General features: G+C 40.6%; 1 protein-coding gene across 1 annotated transcript in view; it reads right to left on the reverse strand.

Annotated features, from left to right (window-relative positions):
- Nucleotides 1–19,936, reverse strand: part of CUNH20orf194 (chromosome unknown C20orf194 homolog) — a 133,412-nt gene that overhangs the window by 82,210 nt on the left and 31,266 nt on the right. The window contains exons 8-12 of the mRNA XM_031371926.1: nt 9,347–9,445; nt 4,832–4,887; nt 2,628–2,763; nt 1,764–1,845; nt 945–981 (exon numbers count right to left, since the gene is read on the reverse strand). Coding sequence (XP_031227786.1) covers nt 945–981; nt 1,764–1,845; nt 2,628–2,763; nt 4,832–4,887; nt 9,347–9,445 — 410 coding nt within the window. The remainder of the gene's footprint in view (nt 1–944; nt 982–1,763; nt 1,846–2,627; nt 2,764–4,831; nt 4,888–9,346; nt 9,446–19,936) is intronic.

The following is a 19,936-nucleotide window of genomic DNA, read 5'->3' on the forward strand; positions in this document are numbered from 1 at the left end:
GAGCCTTACTGTGGTCAATCCACAGTCCCTGAGCGCGTGTTTGGAGATTCTCATAGGAGAGTGCACTACTTGTACAGTCTTCACTGATTGTCCCTCCTCTCCAATGGAAGAAGGAAGTTGTCATCTTGCAGAGTACGCAGCCTGTGTGAGAAGGGAATGACACCAACACCTAACGGAAGCAGCCCAGATGTTCAACAGGAACGCTGCAGCCACATTACCTCATCCCAGGAGTTTGATGTGATCTATAGACAATTATTTGTGGCCAATCTCTGCTGGCCTCTGCGAAGAAGTGGTCTAGAACTCAGCTAATGCTGGGAACTCGGGTGGAGGGGATACTGTTTAGAGCTTCGAGATCTATTTCCAATCTATGCATTCCTCCTTTATGTCAGTACTAAGCAGGACCTTGCTAAAGCACACGGCTGAGACTGAGCACAGCTCTGGCGCACAGGCCCAAGTGTCCTGTCCACTGAGCACTCTGCAGACCACAGGAGATATCACAGGCCCGAGTGTCCTGTCCACTGAGCACTCTGCAGACCACAGGAGATATCACAGGCCCGAGTGTCCTGTCCACTGAGCACTCTGCAGACCACAGGAGATATCAGATTTCCCCAAGGAATTGCAGAAGGTTTTGGTTTTGGAAAAATCCTCAATTAATTTTTTTTTTTTTTTACTGTGTATGAAATGCAAGAAGGGAAGTTATTGTCATACAAATGAATGGGCATACACACAGGAAGACCAGGATGCATTCCAGAGGGAGGAGTAGACAGCAAGCTGGCAAAGTCCTCTGGGCTAACTGAGCCGTTCTGGGACTGGCTGGGCCATATACAGCAGTGTCTGCCTCATAAGCAGCTGTCCCCAACAGTGCTGACCCCAAGAGTAAGCAGGAGGGCCTCGGAGAGAACACAACTTTGAGAAGAAGGAACAAATCTGGCATAAGGACTTACACTTGCTCAGTGGTCCTGGGCAGCTTCTCATCATCACCTGTAAGGGAAATGCTTCAGTTTAAATTAAACACAACATCTGCACATGACGGCAAGCGGTACTTGCTTTTTCCCAGAATTTTCTTGGACTTTCATTTACCCCCTGACCCTTTTTCAATTTATTTCACAGAATCTTAGGTTCTTGAATGTTTTTACACACACACACACACACACACACACATTTCAATTAATGTTGTTTAAGTTCTGTTTTTTAATTCTTAGTTATCTGACCTAAGTAATCTTTCTTTTCAGAGTTTCCTGGCTCCTATATGAATGGCCTCTGATATCCTGACCTCTGGGAAGCGATGCTGAGAGCCACATTCAATTCAAACGTTTCCTCCCATGTCTCTTTGGATACCCCAGCAAGCAGGGTCCCCCTACTCAGCCTAGCTTTCCTGAAGTTCACTGTTGCAAGTCCTCAGCCTTGCGGTCTCCTATCACAGCCTAGTCTCCCTCCTCTCATAAAGCAATCAGGCAGGAGTTCGGTCATGTGATCCAACTGGAGCTCACATCCTTGCTATCTCAAACTGTCTCATTAATCTTGGCCTTTCTTCTGACACTGAGCACAAGGGATAAACACAGCTAGACTACAAGCTAAGGTTAAACTGAAATGCATTCTGTGAAGAATGAGTTAGACAAGTTGACTCAATAGTTGCAATCAAGGAAGGAGAAATGCCCACAAGATGGAATTTTGCATAAAATAAGAAATTGTGTATTAACTTCTGTTTCATAGGAAAAACCATTAGGTAAGAGCTGGTAAGATAACTATTTACAGAGACTTACCCAAATAAGGAATATGAGTAGCTCCAAAAAAGTATGTTCTTGAACATGCCAGAGGTCCCTTTGGTGAGACACACTGAGCGACCTGAACATGGTGGGGAGAGAAAAGAAAGATGAGTGTACTAGGAGCTGGTAAGCTGGCTCACAGGCTGGCCATCTAAATTCATTCCCCAGAAACCACAGAAAGATGGAAGGAAGCAACAGACTTCACAAGAACATCCTCAGGCCTCCACTCATCGCCATGGTGCATGCAGACCCCACTCCATGAACAGACACACAATAGTCAAACTTTTAAAAAGGAGCAAAAAGGTACTATGAGCACGACTGCTCTTTCGAAGGTCTTGAGTTCAAATCCCAGCAACCAAATGGTGGCTCACAACCATCTGTAATGAGATCTTATGCCCTCTTCTGGTGTGTCTGAAGACAGCTACAGTGTACTTACATATAATAATAAATAAATCTTAAAAAAAAAAAATGAGTTGCTTTGGTCATGGTGTCTGTTGACTGCAGTAAAAGCCTCACTAAGACAGTGTATAAATGCTAGAGCCCCATCCAAGAGGTGGGGTTGGGGAGTGGCGGTTGTCCAGGTGGGTTCTCTCTCTCTCTCTCTCTCTCTCTCTCTCTCTCTCTCTCTCTCTCTCTCTCTCTCTCTCTCTCCTCCCTTCTCTCTTATCTAGTGATAGGGGTGAACCTGGGGAAATAAAGAGTGGGTAAAAAGAACTCACAAAATAGCAAAGGTCAGCTACATAAAACAACTTCAAATTCAGGACTAAGTCAACATAATAACTGAAGAAGATCCCTTTTGGCCAGCAGCCCTTTCTGGTTATTAGTAAAATTAATCAAGTAGCAGACAATCTGGCCACTCACCATGTGTTTGGCAAAGCTCCCTGCAGGCCCAGTGTTGCGCACCAGGTGCCCTTCAGAAGGGAAGTTGAAGCTGCCAGCGCTCAGGTTGTCCCGCGTGGAGTGGTTACCAAAGAGAACAAAAGGCTGCCGATGAGGGCTACAACAGCAAGTCAACATGTGGTCAGACAAGGCTCCAGGACAGGATCTCAGACTCTTCTGAGTGGTGTGACCATAGGACGGGCAAAGTCCACCCTATGTAATGTTCCTGGCTGGTTTGGAAGGGATGTCAGATTTCTCTGATTCATCCTAGTAACCCATGGGAGTTAGAGCTACACCCCTGCTAAGTTTACGCTTTCCTACCTGACCTCCTTTTTGAGAAATCAGTTATAAGAGTCTGCTCTTATAATATATATATATATATATTATTATATATATATTATATTATTATATAAATGCTACCCCAATTTTTTAAAGGATTTATTTATTTATTTTATGTATATGAGTACACTGTCACTGACTTCACACACACACCAGAAGAGGGCATTGGTTCCCATTACAGACAGTTGTGAGCTACCATGTGGTTGCTGGGAATTGAACTCAGGATGTCTGGAAGAGCACTCAGTGTTCTTAACCACTGAGCCATCTCTCCAGTCCGATATCCCGATTTTTATAAGGTAAAGTTTTAATAGAGATACAGCTTTTAGAGAATCGTAGCAGTTGGACTACTCAGATCCAATAGATAACAGAGCAGCTATCAACTTCTAAGTCCCTTTCAGGAGGGCAGGAGAGAGGAGGACACTAATGGGGTCCCTATCACACACCTCCCACAGCACCTCCCACACCCACTGCCCATCCTGGTGCTCTTTTCCTCTCCATCGATTAGACGTCCACCTCCTGCTCATTCCATAACCAATCCCTTCAGAAAGTTTAGTCAGAGCACCTTCCTAAGAGCCACCAAGGAAATTCCACATGGAGCATCCAGCAAATCAAATCAGTGCTACTCACTTTTCTTCTGAAACTTAGTTCAAGCTAAGCTATGCTTTAAACAGAAAAGGATGTGTCTGAAACCCAGAAAAGTGGTTTGTCTATTAGCCTGGACAGGACTTGGGGGGAACCAGAGGGACTGGCTGTCTCCTCTACTCACCAAAGAAAACTCCTGTTGATCATGACAAAGATGAAGAAGGAACTACTCAGAAACCCTTACACCTAAGAGGCTCTGCCACAGCCTGACAAATCCAGAGATGGATACTTGCAGCCAACCATTGGACTAAGCACAGGGTCCTCAATGGAGAAGTTAGAGAAAGGACTGAAGGAGCTGAAGGGGTTTGTAACTCTATAGGAAGAACAACAATATCAACCAAGCAGATCCCCCAGAGCTCCCAGGGACTAAACTGCCAACCAAAGAGTACACATGGAGAAACCCATGGCTCCAGATGCATATGTAGTAGAGGATGTCATCAATGGGAGAAGAGACTCTTGGTCCTGGGAAGGCTTGATGTCCCAGTGTAAGGGAATGCAAGGCCGGGAAGGAGGGAGTGGATAGGTGGGTGGGGAGCACCCTCATAGAAACGGGAAGGACAGATGGGATACGGGGTTTCCAAAGGGGAAACCGGGAGTGGAGATAACATTTGAAATGTAAATAAAGACAATATCCAAGAAAGAAAGAAAAAAAAAAAAAGGAACCCTAACTCCTCCCTCTTTTGCAAGATGCTAGCTTAATTCATCTTACAGCCCCATCCCCAACCAGTACTGCTGTTCCTTGTCTGTAGTTTTGCTTTCCTGAGCTAGGTATAAAGTAAAAGTCCCTTTCTTTAGAATGAAGCTGATTATCTATAGTATTTTAAAAGTCATTTTACTATGAGATTACAGAAAAATAAATACAAAAGTACAAAGCATCAAGACAAATGAATCACAACTACAGATTTTCTTTCCTTTTTCTTTCTTTCTTTTTTGGTTTTTCAAGACAGGGTTTCTCTGTGTAGCCCTGGCTTTCCTGGAACTCACTCTGTAGATCAGGCTGGTCTCTAACTCAGATCTGCCTGCCTCTGCCTCCCTACTGCTGGGACTAAAGGCATGTGCCACTGCTGCCCAGCACAACTATGATTTCTTATGCTGTAACTATAGTCAACTCACATCCTGAATCTTGATCGTCCCCATATTAGACACCCCTGTTTTCAATTCCATTTTCTGTGTCACCATTTGTACTTCCTTCCCAGGAAACATACCTGTTTTCAGTGATGTGGCTGGAGATCATTCCATGGCTGAAGTAGCTTCTGAATGGCTAGAAGGAAGCCAATATATGACGTGAGACAACAGGAAGCCACTGTATGATATCAGATAACAGCTCTGAAAATAATGAAGCTGTCACAGATGTGCATATGTACACATCAAGAGAATGAGTAGTGCTGGGCAGTGGTGGTGCACGCCTTTAATTCCAGCACTTGGGAGACAGAGGCAGGTGGATTTCTGAGTTCAAGGCCAGCCTGGTCTACAGAGTGAGTTCCAGGACAGCCCCGAGCTATACAGAGAAACCCTGTCTTGAAAGGGGGGGGGGAGAGGGGGAGAGAGAGAAAGAGAGAGAAAGAGAGAGAAAGAGAGAGCAAGAGAGAGAAAGAGAGAGAAAGAGAAAGAGAGAGAGAATGAGTAGTATATAACAGAAAGACATGTAGATAAAATCATGAATTTGGAGTATAGCAATGAAACAAAAAGCAGCAAAAAAATATGAAAGGGGCTGCCAAAGGCAAAGAAACATAAAACAGACCAATTTAAATGCATAGTTTTTAACTACAGAAAAAAAAGCTCTGACCAATCAGCATTTACAGTTCAAATCACTAATTTTGCCCCACTCTTCTGTTAAATGTCCCTATATTCCAATAACTTTAAACATAATTATAGTATGCTAATTTAAATCAGTAATCAGGGGAATTAAAGAACACAGAAGTATAATGATAAACTTTTCATAAGAAAACATGGATGAAGTATTAGGCTAAACTTATTAATCAAAAGTTACCATACAGGGTCTCACGCTCAAAGGTTCAAAATTTCAAAAGGGAATCTCAGTGCCTTCAAGTAATATCTCCTGTGTCAACTTGTCGATATTTCTTTCTTATAGAATACAATAAATCACACACAATTTCTAAGAACCATTAACATTTTGGTAAATTTTCTCCATTTTTTTATCATATCTGTAGACTATTACTAATTATACTGCAGTTTATTATTTGTTCTAAAATATATATACTTTATTGAATCTCAAGATTATTACTGTGGGAGATGAAGAGATAGCTCAGGAGTTAAGAGCATTTGTTATTCTTGCAGAGGACCCAGGTTCAAATCCCAGCACACACACAGTGGTTCACAACCATCTGTAACTCCAGTTCCAGGGGATCTAATACCCTCTTCTTGTCTGGGTGGGCAATAGGACACATGTGATACATGGACATATATGCAGGCAAACACTCACACACATAAAATAAAAATAAATAAATCAAAAATCAGATGGTGCACAAGGAATTACCTGCCATAGACTTTTAGCCTCTATATGCAAGTGAGCAGAATACACATGAATACATACACATGCATACATCACACATATATACAAAGGTATTTTCATGGAAAAAGGAAAAAGACATAAATAATGCAACTGTAATAAACATGGAAGAAATACTCAAAATATAGTAAGAATTCTTTAATTTTATTTAGAATTTCTTTAGAGACAAATTATCAAAAGGATGGCCTCAGATGCATTATGGGGTCAAGAACTGCCTCATACTTCTGGTTCTTCTATTTCCATTTTCAAAGAGCAGGGATTACAAGCATGCCAGCACATGCAGGGCTTTTTGTTGTTGTTGTTGTTGTTGTTGTTGTTGTTGTTTATTTTTGAGAGGTCTTACTATATAGCTCTGGCTGGCCTGAAAAATCCTGAGACCTAACTGCTGCAGCTCAGGGATTAGAGACATGCGTTGTCACACCCGAGTTTATTATTAATTACGCACTGGCATGTACATGAACGCAGGTGCCCATGGAGACCAGAGTCACTCAGGTGAGTACTGAGAACTAAATTCTGGGCCTCTGAAAGAGTAGTAAGTGATCTTAGCCACTGGGCAGTCCCTGCAACCCTGAGACTAAAAACACTCAAGATGAAACTAAATATTATAGTGAATGTGTAACATCACATGCAGTTTATATGGCTGATGGGATGCAAATCAGAACGTTTTCAAGGAATTTGGCTATAGGTTACCTTTTGACCCAGAAAATGCCCACTGGCACACACACACACACACACACACACACACACACACACACACACACACACATACACACACACACACACACACACATGAAGCCTGCAATAATAATTATTAAAAAAATAATAAAAGCCATGAATTTAAATGAGAGTGTAGAAGGGTATATGGAAGGGTTTGGAGGGAGGAAAGGGAAAAAAGAAATGGTAATTATGATTTCAAAATAAAAAAGAAAGAGAAATCTTAATATGTTCCAGAGAAGAAAAGACCTATATCCACAGGAACAAAGATTGAGGCAAAAGTCTCACAAAACAATGTAAATAAATAGATAACATCATTTGAGTACTGAAGGGGAAAAAAATCATTAATCTAGAATCTACGGAATTTTTTTTTTTCGAGACAGGGTTTCTCTGTATAGCCCTGGCTGTCCTGGAACTCACTCTGTAGACCAGGCTAGCCCTGAACTCAGAAATCTGCCTGCCTCTGCCTCCCAAGTGCTGGGATTAAAGGCATGCGCCACCACCCAGCGAATCTACAGAATTTTGCCTATACACTGCAAAAACATATTTCACAAATGTAGCTGAAGCTGGAAGTGGTGACTTTTTTTTTTTTAAAGATTTATTTATTTATTTTATGTATGTGAATACATTGTTGCTGTCTTCAGACACACCAGAAGAGGGCATCCGATCCCATTACAGATGGTTGTGAGCCACCATGCGGTTGCTAGGAACTGAACTCAGGACCTTTGGAAGAGCAGTGAGTGCTCTTAACCACTGAGCCATCTCTCCAGCCCAGAAGTGGTGATTCTTATCTGTGGTGGTTCAAATGAGAATGGCCCCATCGACTTATATACTTGAATATTTGGTCCCCAGCTAGTAGAACTGTTTGGGAAGGAATAGGAGGTGTAGCCTTTTTTGAGGATGGATGTTACTGGGGGTAGGCTTTGAGGTTTCAAAACCCTACACCTTTTTCAGTGTCTCTCTGCCTCTTAAATGTGACTCAGAAAGCTGGGCCATGGTGGCGCACACCTTTAATCCCAGCACTTGGGAGGCAGAGGCAGGCAGATTTCTGAGTTCGAGGCCAGCCTGGTCTACAGAGTGAGTTCCAGGACAGCCAGGGCTATACAGAGAAACCCTGTCTCAAAAAACAAAACAACAATAAAAACAAAAAACAAAAAAAAAAAAAATGAGTCAGATATAAGTGCTCAGCCACTGCCCCAGTGCTATGCCTGCTGCCAAGCTCCCTGTCATGACGGTTATGGACTATCTAACCTCTGCAACTGTAAGCTCCAATAAGCCCTCTGTCAGGTGCCTTGGTCAAGGTGTCTTCATGGCAATAGTAAGATACCCAAGATATTATCTACTATCTGCACTTGGGAGGTGGAAGCAGCAAGCCATGAGTTCAAGGCTCAGACTATATAGTGAGATCCTGTCTCTAACAAAAAACAGTGGGAAAAAAACTATGTGTCTCTATTATGCTCCCTTGTACATACGGAAGCTGAAAGAATTCATCATCATAAGATTTAATTACAAACAACACTAAAGGGCATCCTTAGAGGAGGAAGGTGCCAAGCAGAATGCCGGGCCACACAGAAGAATGCAGAGCACCAGAGAAAAGAAAAATAAAACAGGTCAAGTTCTTTCCTAATTATTAAGGTATTTGAGAATAATAGCAGCAGTGTATAACAATATATAGAAACAGTGTGTGTGTGTGTGTATGTGTGTGTGTGTGTGTGTGTGTGTGTGTGTGTGTGTGTGTGTGTGTGTGTGTAAAATGCTCCAGATCAACCCCCAGTGGTCAGGTGGGGCTTCTTCTGTGCCACTGAGGTACACTGAAGAACAGAATAATGATAGTTTAAACCCCAGGGAAGCTCAAAGGCAAGCGCAAGATGGCTCTTCTGAGTCTTCCTGTTGAATAGTTTTTGTGACTATTCTGTTCCCTCGTTTTCAAAGTAGACATTCAGTTTAGTCATGAAGGTGCCTTAGCCTGAACCAGGTAACTGGTAACTAACTTACTACCAGTGTGGGCCTGGAATGGCACCATGGCACTTGTGACCAAGGGGCTCAACTAGTATTCAGAGGTACGGAAGTACTAACCAGCACTTAACATAACTACTGGTTGGGGACACTGCCATGCTGAAAGGTGGCTATCCTTCTAACAGAAAAGTGGGCATAAGAAAAACCAGAGCTTTGAATAGATTTTTTTTTATAGTCATGGGAGGGAATTTCTTTTATGACATATAAAACACGGCTTATAGAAATGATAACCAAAACAAACCTCTACAGTGGTAAATTTCAAAAAAATTAGTAACTTAGGCATAGTAGTACATGACTTTTACTCCACCACTTGGACAGGCAGAGGCAGGTGTATATCTTTAAGTTCCAGGCCAATCAGGGTCACATAGCAACCACATAATAAAATAACAACAAAAATAATACAACAACAACAATAATAAATTTATCGTTTTTCTTTTTCTATGACTTTTTACTTACGTACCTCACCAGCCTGAGATTCTGAAAGCTCCAGCAGGAAAGGGATTTCTGTATCAAAATTAGCAAAGAAGCTTGTCCACTGATGCTCAAACACCGCCAGGTCCTATTTAAAAGCAAACAAACAAAGAGTGTCATATAAGAGAACAAGGATCATGAACTTACCTGAAATAATAGGCTATTCTATACATGGACTATTTATTATTTTTGAAAAGAAAATACCCAGAAAAGGAACATCTTTGCAGACAAAGTGGGTTGGCAGTTAGTTACCTGGAGAGTGGGAATAGACATTGACTGCCCATGGACACAGGTAACACTCCAGGTTGATAAACATATTTTTTTATTTTTTATTTTTTAGACAGTGCTTCGCCATGCAGCACTGGCTGGCTTGGAGCTATCTATATAGAACAAGCTGGCCTGCCTCGGCCTCCCTAGTGCATGGAGTAAAGATGGCTGGCTTTCACTAGAATTCTTAGCTTATTGCTATCTATCTTTCCATCCATCCACCTAAGCTACTTATAGATATGCCTGTACACATGTATAAGATACACACATATATATTTATAAAATTCTCAATAATCACAGGTGTGGGAACTTGGGGGAAAAGGCTGGAATTTGTTTTGAGTTAGCCCCTTACTATATAGTCCATGTTGACCTCAAATTCATTATTCTCCTGCCTCAGCCTCCCGTATACTGGGATTATATGCATATACCATTCCTTACTAGATGTTTTGGTTAATAACAGACCAAACATATGACAGCATATACCATGCACTGTTTCATTTAGGTTTATGTAATCATACTTTATAATGCTTATACAAAGACAAAATTGCCTAAAAACACCCTTCTTGGTATCTACATCCTCTTTATCTTTTTAAAAGATTTGTTTATTTTTATTTATGTGTATGAGTGTTTTGCTTGCATGTATATATAAGCATCATGTGTGTTCCTGGTGCTTGAGGAGGTCAGAAGTCCTCAGCTTCCTCTAGAACTAAAGTTCCCAAGCACTGTAAGCCACCATGTGGGTGCTGGCAATTTAATCCTTAACCACCACACCATCTCTCCAGCCCCCAAATCCTATGTATTTCATATAGTTAACAGGAGCAACAAAGGGAGCTCTTGGCTACTGAAGAGGTCTAGAAATAGGACCACACAGTCACAGTGAACATCTCTAACACTCACACTGATCAAATCCTGTTTCCCACTCAAAGTCAGCAGCAGTTAGAGAAAAGATCAGTTCTAAGTCTAGGCCAGGAAGTTTATAAAATACAGATATGGAACATCTTATAGTAACTGGTAAGGAAATTCCAAGGACTGTGGCTACTGGGTTAACAGGATGTGTAAACCACTACCCAAAGATAAACCAATACGAGTACCATCAAAGACTATAGTATCGGCAAAGTGGATACAAATATATCAAATGTTTAAATCTATGAACTCAAATTATATATACTTAAAAAACTAATTTATCTGTAGTTTCCAATTTTTCAAATTATTTTTCTTGGATTTTGATAGGTAATTTCTTCTTAAGGAGTTTTTGGTTTGGTTGGGTTTTGTTTCCTACTCACCAGCCTTTGTCTTCAGTGAAGGGAACTGAATCCAGGGCATTGGGCATGGTACTGAAGAACTCTACCAATGTCCAGAGCTAAGGTCCTGTCCTAGCTAACTTCACTTAAATGTTTATAAGCTGTCTCTTTCCATGCTCTTTAGTTAATATTTTATGGTAGCTTTCTTACTAGCTCTAGAACTGTACCTTAAGGTACAGTTTAAGACCCTGCCTTAAACAAAAATCCAAAATGACAAAAAATTCACCTAGTCCAGAGGAGGAGAGCAGAGGCAGGTGGATCTCTGAGTTGGAGGCCAGTCTTGTCTACAATGAGTTCTAGGACAGCCAGGGCTACACAGGGAAACCCTGTCTCACAAAACCCAAACCAAATCAAACCAACCAAACAAAAAAGAAATAACAAAACCGTAAAGAATCAAAAGGTGGTTCTTTTGAAAACATCTACAAGATCAACAAACCTATAACCAAATCAACCAAAGGAAGAGAGAGAAGATACAAATTAACAAAACTGGGTATGAGAATGGAAACCTTACAGCAGACACTGAGGGATCCAAACAATTTTAATGACTTTAGAAATTTATGTTCCAGGGCTGGAGAGATGGCTCAGCAGTTAAGAGCACTGACTGCTCTTTAGAAGGTCCCGAGTTCAAATCCTAGCAACCACATGGTGCCTCATAATCATCTGTAATGAGATCTGATGCTCTCTTCTGGTGTGTCTGAAGACAGTTACAGTGTATTTATAATCAATCAATCAATCAATCAATCAATCAATCAATCAATCTCTGGACTGGATAGATGGCTCAGCGGTTAAGAGGTCCTAAGTTCAATTCCCAAAAGTCCAGAGTTCAAATCCCAGCAACCACATGGTGGCTCACAATCAGTGTAATGAGATCTGATGCCCTCTTCTGGTGAATCTGAAGACAGCTACATTGTACTTACATATAATAAATAAATAAATCTTAAAGAAAAAAATTTAAACCAATATCCCTTATGAACAGAGAAAAATTCTCAATAAAATACTTATAAACTGATTCAAGAACACATCAAAAAGATTATCCACCATAATTACGTCAGTGTTATGTAAAGGCTGCAAGGATAGTTCAACAAGTATAAATCAATAAATGTAATCTAACATACAAACAGACTGAAAAACAAAAACCAAGTGATATTTCATTAGATGCAGAAGAGACTTTTTCAAAATTCAACATACTTTTATGTTTAAAGTCCTGGAGGGACTAAGGATAAAATCATATACCTGAACGTAATAATTTACACCAAGCCCATAGTCAATGTCCTAAATGGAGAGAAATGCAAAGCATTTTCAGTAAAATCAGGAGCAAAGTAAGGCTGTGTCCTCTCTATATGCTTGTTCAGTATAGTGCTTGAAGTCTTAGCTAGAATAGTTAGACAACTGAAAGAGATCAAAGGAACTCATGTAGGAAAAGAAATCAAAATAGTCTTATTTACAGATGATATTTTATACATAACAGACCCTAGGAAATCTACCAAGAAATTTCTACAGCTGATTAAAAAAACTTCCAACAAAGTAGCAGGATGCAAAATTAACACATAAAAATCAATAGCCTCCTAACATACAAATAACAAACAAACTGAGAAAAATCAGGGAAACAATACCTTTAATAATAGCCTAAAAAAAAAATCAAATGTCTTGGAAAACCTCTAATCAAGCAAGTGAAATACTTGTATGATAAGAATAGCTTTATGACACTGAAAAAACTGAATGAAGAGGGTAGAGAAATCTCCCTGCTCATGGACTGGTGAGACTAATACTGTGAAAATGATCATCTTACCAAAAGTAACCTACAGATTTAATGTAATCCCCATCAAAATTCCAACACAGCTTTTCATATGAATTTGAAAAAAACCCAATCTTTACCTTCATATGGAAACACACACATACACACACACACAGGAGAGCTAAAACAATCGTGATAAAACCTACTGCAGGTTATTACCATCCCAGATTCAAGTCGTGTTATAGGGCTATTATAATAAAAACAGCACAATGTTGGTATAAAAATGGCTATGTTGATCAATGGAATTGAATTGAAGACCTGGGAATAAATCCACATTTATCTACAAACACCTGCTATTTTTTTTTTTTTTTATAAATGGCAAAAATATACACACTGGAGAAAAGATCGCACCTTCAACAAATTCAGCTGGATGAGTGAATGTAGAAGAATAAAAATAGGTCCATATTTATCACCCTGCACGAAACTCTACTTCATGTGGGCCAAGACCCCAACATAAGGCCCAATACCTTGATTCTAACAAAAGAGGAAGGGAAATAATCCTAAACTTACTGGCACAGGAGAGGACTTTCTGAACAGGACCCCAATAGCAGGCCAATAATTAGTAAATGGGATCTCATGAAGCTAAAAAGCTTCTGTACAACAAAGGACATCATCATTGAGCAAAGCAGTGATGTATAGAACGGGAAAACCATCACATACTCACCTGACAGAGGGTTAGGATCTAGATTAGTATACAAAGAACTCAAAACCCCAGTAGTCAGGATGGTTACGACTAAGAACACAAATTGCAGGAGATATGGGTGAGGATTCAGAAAAAGGGCCAACAATTATTCATTGCTGGTGGGAATGCAAATTGGTAAAGCCACTACTGTTATCAATGTGAAGATTCCTAAAAAGCTGAAAATTGATCATCTACAAGATCCAGCTATATATCTCTTGGGCATATACCCAAAGAGTATATTTTACATATTTTACTACAGAGATACTTGCTTATCAAAATTTATTGCTGCTCTGCATAAAATAGCTAGAAATTAAAACAGACTAGATATCCATCAATTCATAAACAGATAATGAATATGTGGTACATTAACACAACAGAATATTATTCAGCTATTAAGAAAAACAAAATTATGAAATTTGTAGGTAAATGAATAGAGCTAAACATTCATCCTAAGTGAGAAAGACAAACTCTGCATGTCTTCTCTTACTTGTGGTTGAGAGCTCTTAAGCTTTAGATATATATGTGTGTTTCATTTAGAGTAACTAGAGAGGTTAGGTAGCTGTAAATGACTGGGTAGAAGGTGGGGACCTCCCAAAGAAAGAGAAATAGAATATAATGTTATCAAGAGATTAAGGGGAAACTAGAACAGGAGGGTTAAATGGGCTAGGGATGGGACAACAGAGCAAAGGAGGGAATGTGCAGGGGAATAGTACTAATGGCCTTTGAGAAGCCATATGGAAACTTACTACTGCAGAGGCTTTCTAAAACATATACATATACGAGAGCAATTTAGGTGAAGTTATTATATAATGAGGAGACAAGCCCCAATATATTATATGATAACAAGTAAAACCCCCAGTACAACGAATGAGTTACATCTTACTGGGTTTTGGTCAAAGGGATCCCATAGACCCCACCCACAGCACTCAAACATCACAGGTTATTGACAATGTTATTGGTTACTAATTCCACAACCTGGAGGTACCAACTTACGTACGTCATCAAACATGCAGAAACTGAGCTGGTGTTCAACTAGAAGCTTCAACCCTCCTGATTAGTATTCAGCATGCTAGAAAATACTCTACTGCTGGAGAGATGGCTCAGTCTTGAGGTCCTTAATTCAATTCCCAGCAACCACATGGTGGCTCACAACCATCTGTAATGGGATCCGATGCCCTCTTCTGATGTGTCTGAACACAGTTACAGTATACTCACATACATAAAATATAATAAATAATTCTTTTTAAAAAAAGTACCTATATACACTACCAGAGGAGACTTGTCATCATTAATCCTACCTAGCCACAAAACCTGACCTACAACAATGGTCTGCCATCCTACAACAACGGAGACAATCAGGACACTTTGGTGAAATAGTGCAAGATATACTATGCAAAAGTAGCACAGATGTTTTGGAAGTAAGCAACCACTTTTTCTTTTTCTTTTTTTTTTGGGGGGGGGCGGAGTTTTTCTAGACAAGATTTCTCTGTGTAGCCGTGGCTGTCCAGGAACTCATTCTGTAGACCAGGCTAGCCTCAAACTCAGAAATCCGCCTGCCTCTGCCTCCCAAGTGCTGGGATTAAAGGTGTGCACCACCACCGCCCGGCGTAAGCAACCACTTTTAAAAATCAGATTTAAGGCCCACATTATAAGATGGAACCCATACCTAATACTGCTTAAGTAGCCAAGAACTTGAGAATAAATAGGTTATAGGCTACTAATATTATTCTGCTAAATGAGTATAACAAAAATGATTCCTAGTCATGTATTGCTAACCTGTAGATCTGTGCATGACTCAACCCTCATCAGGGAAGTTTCCTCTTGCAGTCGGAGGTGATTAACATAGAGATCCACAAGTGGACAATGTGTAGAAAATGAGACACTTTGGAGTGTGGGAGGTCATTACCAAACTACTCCCTCTAAGGATCAAGGATTTAGGCAGAAGAGGAGGGAAGAAGATACTAAGAGCTAGAGGGAGTAGACAACTCCAACACAACAGAGCTGATACATAAACCTGACTGTGACAACACATACAAAACCCACGCACCAAGTTCCAGCCAGGCAAACCCTAGCATGTGGAAGAGGAGACACACAGTCCTGCCCCAGCCATGAGTCAGTTTGTGACTGACACCTGTGGGGAGAGAGAAAATGAGTGTGCTCCAGTGGATGACACGGAGTACATCAACTACACGCCAGGGCAGGAGTGGTTGGCCAACACAAAGTGGGACATCATGTTTTCTGTGTGCTTTTAGTTACGGTTTTTTTTTTTTTTGTCTTCTTGATTTTCCTGTTTGTTTTGATTTGGGATTTTTTTTTTTTTTTTGAGGGAGAAAAAGAATATGAAGATGGGTGGGCATGGAGAATCTAGGAGGAGCTGAAGGAGGAGAGGGAATATGATCATAATATACAGTATAAAAATTCTTTTAAGACAGCAAATAAAAAGTAAAGAGTAAATAATAATATATCCTATTACTATTAATCATCTATCAATTTCATTGTTCTTGGCTTCAGAGGACAAGCTCTTCACTTATTTGTGAGTTTTTCTTTCCATTTTATAATTCATTAATTTCTTTTCTTTTTTTTTTTTTCTTTTCGAGACAGGGTTTTTCTGTGTAGCCCTGGCTGTCCTGGAACTCACTCTGTGGACCAGGCTGGCCTCTAACTCAGAAATCCACCTGCCTCTGCCTCCCAAGTGCTGGGATTAAAGGCATGTACCACCACCACCCAGCCATTAATTTCTTTTTTAAAAAATGTTTTCGGAGCCGGGCGGTGGTGGGCACACGCCTTTAATCCTAGCACTTGGGAGGCAGAGGCAGGCGGATTTCTGAGTTCAAGGCCAGCCTGGTCTACAAAGTGAGCTCCAGGACAGCCAGGGCTATATAGAGAAACCCTGTCTCGAAAAACCAAAAAAAGAAAAAAGAAAAAAAATGTTTTCGGGCTGGCGAGATGGCTCAGCGGGTAAGAGCACTGACTGCTCTTCCGAAGGTCCTGAGTTCAAATTCCAGCAACCACATGGTGGCTCACAACCACCCGTAATGAGATCTGACGCCCTCTTCTGGTGAGTCTGAAGACAGCTACAGTGAATTACAGTGGAGTGAGTGGGGCAGCCAGAGGTCCTGAGTTCAATTTCTAGCAGCCACACACATGATAGCTCACAGCCATCTGTATAGCTACAGTGTACTCACACACACATAAAATAAATTAATAAATCTTCAAAAAAATGTCTTCATTACTTTATGTTTACAGATATTTGTATGGGTTTAGTGTGCATGTGTACGTCTAGTTCCTGCAGAAACTGGAAGGGGCGCCTGATCCCGGCAACTAGAGCTACCAGAAGGTTGTGAGCCACCATCAAGGTGCTGAAAACGGAATCCAGGTTCTCTGGAAGAGTATCCAGTGCTCTTAATTTCCAAGTCATCCCTATGTTCCAATTCAACAATTTTTATTTTCATTTAAAAATTTTATTTAGGGGCTGGTGAGATGGCTAAGAGGTTAAGAGCACTGACTGCTCTTCCAAAGGTCCTAAGTTCAAATCCCAGCAACCACATGGTGGCTCACAACCATCCAAAATGAGATCTGATGCCCTCTTCTGGTGTGTCTGAAGATAGCTACAGTGTACTTACATATAATAAATAAATCTTTTTAAAAAATTTATTTAGTTGGGTGCTGTGGTTGGTACATGGCTTTAATCCTAGCACTTGGGAAGCAGAGGTAGGTGGATGAATTTCTGTTGAATTCAAGACCACCCAGAGGTGGTAGATGACTACACTTCTTTTTGAGATACTTTCTTAAAAATAAGTTAAATAAAATTTAATTATTAATTATTCTGGCGTGGAGTGTGCAGGCATGCCACAGTGTACATGTGGAAGTCAGAGGACAATTTTATGGAGTGGGTTTGTCCTCTCCTTCCCCGCAGTCTAGGGATTATCACTAGCCTCAGCAAGTGCTACTGTTGGCCGAAGCTTCTTGCTTTTTAATCAGCTCTTTCTTTCCTAGTAGTTCATTTGATATTTATTTTCATTTGAAAATTTCTTCTAAGCAATGTTCTAACTATTTCAGTTATTAATAAATAGATGTTCATGACTTTGCTTCTTGGTATCCTGATTTCAGTTCTATCTTTATAAAAAAACTAAAAGAAAATTTAAAATTTATTAAGTTGTTTTTAAAAATTATTACTACTTTTCAGTTCTAAAGTTTACCTGTTAACTATTGTAAACAACCTAATGCTCATTTTCCTCAGTATCTATTAACCCTAACCATGTCTAATATCAAAATTAGTTACATTATTGTGAAAAATATATCTGACCTTCTTCCCAGTTCCGAGACATACAGCTCCTAACACATGAATGTCTTCTATACACTTTATTCCTAAGTGCCTTTCTTTCCAGTGATTTGGGTGCCTAAATCTATGTTTAAAATCTCATAATTAAACTTCCATTTTGCATCATGAAAAAGGAAGGAAGAAAAGAAGGAAAGAAAAAAAGAAGGAAGGAAGGGAGGCGGGCAGTGGTGGTGCATGCCTTTAATCCCAGCACTTGGAAGGCAGAGACAGGTGGATTTCTGAGTTCAAGGCCAGCCTGGTCTACAGAGTGAGTTCCAGGACAGCCAGGGATATACAGAGAAATCCTGTCTTGAAAAAACAAAAACAGGACTGGCGAGATGGCTCAGCAGGTAAGAGTACCGACTGCTCTTCCGAAGGTCCTGAGTTTGGATCCCAGCAACCACATGGTGGCTCACAACCACCCATAATGAGATCTGACGCCCTCTTCTGGTGCGTCTGAAGACAGCTACAGTGAGCGAGCGGGCCAGAGCGAGAAAGGGGGACCAGCAGAGGTCCTGAGTTCAATTCCCAGCAGCCACACATCATGATGACTCACAGCCATCTGTGCAGCTACAGTATACTCATATACATAATATAAATAAAATAAATCTTTAAAAAAGAAACAAGAAAGAAAGAAGAAGAAAAGAAAAAAGGGAAAAAGAAAAGATTGGGGGCTGGAGAAATGGCTTAGCAGTTAAACTTTTCTTTCAGAGAACCAGAGTTCGATTCTCAGAACCCACATAATGGTAACTGCCTCAGGAACACTCACCTGGCGGGGCCGAGGGGCTAGAAGTGATGCTTTATTGTTCTTTTGGGGTTTTTTTTTTTTTTTTTGCTTTGTTTTTCTTTTGTTGTTTTTAGTTTTTGTAATAAATAAAAGTCTGAACCAGCCTGAATCTTACTTTTTTATCTCTTCATGGCTGCCAGAGCACTTCCTGCTTTTTGTTTGTGTCTGACAAAGAGGGGAGGGGCTGTGTCTCAGTACTGACCACTCTGGAGAAAGTTTCTCTGGGACATGAAATCACTTTGTTTTTATCTTCTCTTCCTCCTCCTCTTCCATCTTTTCCTCCGCCTCTTCTTCTTTCTCATCCTTTTTATTTTTTTTGAGAAAGGGTATCACTAGATACCCTAGATAGCCTGAAACTCACTCTTGAGACCAAGTTGGCCTCAAACTCACAGAGATCCACCTGCCTCTGCCTTCCAAGTACCAGGAGTTTTAAAGGCAAACATCACTATGACCAATTACCTTTTTCAATATATAGACTCAACTTTCTGCTATTCTAAAGAAAAACAATTAACATTCTTCATCAGGGAAATGAAAATCAAAATGACTCTGAGATTCCACCTTACACCCATCAGAATGGCTAAGGTCAAAAACTCAGGTGACAGCAGATGCTGTCGAGGATGTGGAGAACACTCCTCCATTGCTGGTGGGATTGCAAACTGGTACAACCACTTTGGAAATCAATTTGGCAGCTCTTGGAAAATTGGGAATAGTTCTACCTTAAGACTCAGCTATATCATTCCTAGGCATATACCCCAAAGATATTCTACCATCCCACAAGGACACTTGTTCAACTATGTTCATAGAAGCTTTATTTGTGATAGCCAGAAACTGGAAACAATCTAGATGTGGTTTGTTCACACAATGGAATACTATTCAGCCATTAAAAACAAGGACATCATAAATTTCACAGGCAAATGTATGGAACTAGAAAATATCCTGAGTGAGGTAACCCAGACCCAAAAGGACATGCATGGTATGTATTCACTTGTAAGTGGCTATTAGCCATAAAGTACAGGATAACCACACTACCATCAACAGAACCAAAGAAGCTAAGTAAAAAGGAGGGCCCAAGGAAGGATGCTTGAATCACACTCAGAAGGGAAAATAAAATAAAACAGATATCAGAGATGGAGGAAGGGAGGGAACTGGGTAGTAGAGGGGATGGGGAAGGGAACATGGTGAGGAGATGATCAGATGTGGGGAGAGTAGGGGAAAGAGAATGGAAATCGGTGGAGGGGAGGGGCAATCGTTAGGATGTACCAGAGACCTGGGATGGGGGGAGGTTCCGGGGGGTCCGTGAAGGTGACTATAGCTGAGACTTCTAGCAGTGGGGGATATGGATCCTGAAGTGGCCACTTCTTGTAGCCAGGCAGGACTCCCGGTGGAGGGATAAGGACAGCAACCCACCCACAAAACCTTCAACCCA

Source organism: Mastomys coucha, unplaced genomic scaffold, assembly GCF_008632895.1.
Source record: "Mastomys coucha isolate ucsf_1 unplaced genomic scaffold, UCSF_Mcou_1 pScaffold15, whole genome shotgun sequence".
Classification (NCBI taxonomy): domain Eukaryota; kingdom Metazoa; phylum Chordata; class Mammalia; order Rodentia; family Muridae; genus Mastomys; species Mastomys coucha.